Source organism: Electrophorus electricus, chromosome 4, assembly GCF_013358815.1.
Source record: "Electrophorus electricus isolate fEleEle1 chromosome 4, fEleEle1.pri, whole genome shotgun sequence".
In the NCBI taxonomy this organism is placed as follows: Eukaryota; Metazoa; Chordata; class Actinopteri; order Gymnotiformes; family Gymnotidae; genus Electrophorus; species Electrophorus electricus.
Window position 1 is genome coordinate 2,228,431 of NC_049538.1, and position 2,500 is coordinate 2,230,930.

Below are 2,500 nucleotides of genomic sequence, written 5' to 3' on the forward strand. Positions count from 1 at the left end.
TAATCTCTGTAAGACACTTACTGTGTCAAGGTAATGGAAGGGGGAAAAATGCTTTAGTCTTGTAAAGAAAGTTTTTGATTTTATAAATGGATTTATTTTTCTCATATCTATGCGTGACATCTGTAAAATAACATATATAATGCATCCCTCAAAACTGTTCCCCCCCCAAACAGCTAAACAACAGTAGTACAGAAAATAAATGAAAAGAGTATCAGATTGGTATTAAAAGCAGACAACATTCAAATGCAAGATATCAGTATTGGCTTGGTGTGGGAAAAACTGGTGTCGTGGCAGTGTTTGTGTGTGACGGTGTGTGTTTTCTTTGTGTAGGTCGTGGCACTGTAGTCACGGGCACTCTGGAGAGAGGGACAGTAAAGAAGGGAGATGAGTGCGAGTTTGTTGGACACAATCGCTCTTTCAAATCGGTGGTCACAGGTGAGGCTCGCTCGCTCTCTCTCTCTCTCTCTCTCTCTCTCTCGCTCTCGCTCTCTCACCCCACCATCTCTCTCTCAGGAGTTGAGATGTTCCACCAGTCTCTGGAGCGAGCCGAAGCGGGTGATAACCTGGGCGCTCTGGTCCGAGGTCTGAAGAGGGAGGACTTGAGGAGAGGTATGGTCATGTGTAAACCCGGATCCATCCAGCCACACCAGAAGGTCAAGACGCAGGTGCGTGCCCGCCCGCCCGCCCGCCCGTGTGTGTGGAAGGGAGCAAGTGTGAGTGTATTATCTGTGTGTGTAGGTGTATATACTGAGTAAGGAAGAGGGAGGCAGACACAAGCCCTTTGTCACCAACTTCATGCCTGTCATGTTCTCGCTCACCTGGGACATGGTCTGCAGAGTCCAGCTGCCCGAGAACAAGGTACGCCATCCACCCCTCTCTATCTCCCCCTCACTCGCCCCGGGCTTATTTAAAGCCTGTGTGTGTGTGTGTGTGTGTGTGTGTGTGTGTGTGTGTGTGTGTGTGTGTATAGGAGATGGTCATGCCCGGGGAGGACACGTCTCTGACCCTGACCCTAAGGCAGCCCATGGTTCTGGAGAATGGTCAGAGGTTCACACTGAGGGACGGCAACAGAACCATCGGTACCGGGCTGGTCACCGAGATCATGCCCACCACCCAGGATGACCTGCACAACTGGGGCTGAGCCAGCCAGAGATGGGGTGGGGTGGGGTGGGGTGGGGTGGGGGTGTAACGGGCTCTCCAACATTAGGGGATCAAAAGTCTACTATTCTGCGCATCTCATTTTGCACCAGAAAGGTCTGCAGTGCGATTGGTTTGGACGGCACGGCTCTCCTGTGTTCCCGCTAGCTCCCGCCCACTCCAGCACCCAAAGAGCTGATTGGCTGAGATGAGGGCAGGGGGAACACCAAACAGTGTAGTGCACTGGAGATCCGAGACTGGTGCTGAAAGCTGATTGTGTCTGCAGAGCATTGGCACGCCGCTGCACCCTAGTGTCCGGGAGGATGAATGCGGTGTATTTTGGGCCGGGGCTTCATGGAAGGTTTGAGGGATGGAGAATTATTCCTACGTCATATACAAATAGCTTTGCCTACGTCACATGACGGCACACAGCGGGGCTCAGTGAAATATGATTTTTGGTTATGAAATTTGTTTCTGAATGTGAAAATGACTGGCTGAGGTAATAAAGTGTATTTAATAGAGTCCTTGACTGCTGTTTTTAATGAAGTGTAAACATGGGTTAGGATTGTGGGTAATGTTCTACTGCAGGTTTCATGCGTTTACATGTCCTTTAATTATTTACAAACGGCTGAGCAACAGATGTGGACTATGTTCTAATTACATATAATTTACAGTGACTGAGGGTGTAATGAAACTTTATTTTCCTGTTCAGTCCTTCGGTGAATCACAGCTTTTCCTCCTGAAGCAGATCTTCTCACAATCTGCTTATTAAACAATGTTGAAATATTTACATTCCCCAAATCAGCTTTTGTGCTCAAACGCTTACAGTCAGGATCTTTTTAACCCCCCACCATCACGTCCAGCTGATCTGTCCTGTCCGCTCTGCTTCATACTGTCTACTGTCTGAGGCACCACTTGTCCCTGTGTCTCTTCAATGTGCCCTCAGGGTCCTAGATGCTGTCCATGCGCACGTACGACTCTGAAACAGAAACGGAATATTGAAAAGTGTGTGCGCGTGCGTGCGTGTATGTGTTGGGGTGGCTCTCACCATCATCTATGGAGTGTGTGCTGCTGTGTGCAGTTGGGTTTGCTCCGTAGGGGGACATGGAGTTAAACATATTCTCATAGGACTCTGAGAAAGAGGAGTAAGGGGGGTAGTTACAGCGAGGGAGAGACAGAAGAACTGATGTGCATACAGGAAAGCAAGTTTGTCAGCTTCCTTCACATGCTACAAACTCCCAGCTTGTGCTGCATGACGTGCTCTGTGATTGGTTCAGTTCAGCATTGCGTACCGTTAACAGTTCTAAGTGTCTTTTTAGAGATTGCTCAAATCCACCAGATTTCAGGACCCTTATTTTCCAAA

General features: G+C 48.7%; 2 protein-coding genes across 2 annotated transcripts in view; one reads left to right on the forward strand and one right to left on the reverse strand.

Moving 5' to 3' along the window:
- Positions 1–1,658, forward strand: part of tufm (Tu translation elongation factor, mitochondrial) — a 5,744-nt gene extending 4,086 nt beyond the window's left edge. The window contains exons 7-10 of the mRNA XM_035525346.1: positions 331–435; positions 514–665; positions 739–858; positions 971–1,658. Coding sequence (XP_035381239.1) covers positions 331–435; positions 514–665; positions 739–858; positions 971–1,141 — 548 coding nt within the window. The 3' untranslated portion in view covers positions 1,142–1,658. The remainder of the gene's footprint in view (positions 1–330; positions 436–513; positions 666–738; positions 859–970) is intronic.
- A 104-nt stretch (positions 1,659–1,762) lies between these two features.
- The window catches only part of LOC113591407, a 23,756-nt gene continuing 23,018 nt past the window's right edge, over positions 1,763–2,500 (reverse strand). Inside the window, exons 10-11 of the mRNA XM_027031883.2 lie at positions 2,186–2,269; positions 1,763–2,116 (exon numbers count right to left, since the gene is read on the reverse strand). Coding sequence (XP_026887684.2) covers positions 2,088–2,116; positions 2,186–2,269 — 113 coding nt within the window. The 3' untranslated portion in view covers positions 1,763–2,087. The remainder of the gene's footprint in view (positions 2,117–2,185; positions 2,270–2,500) is intronic.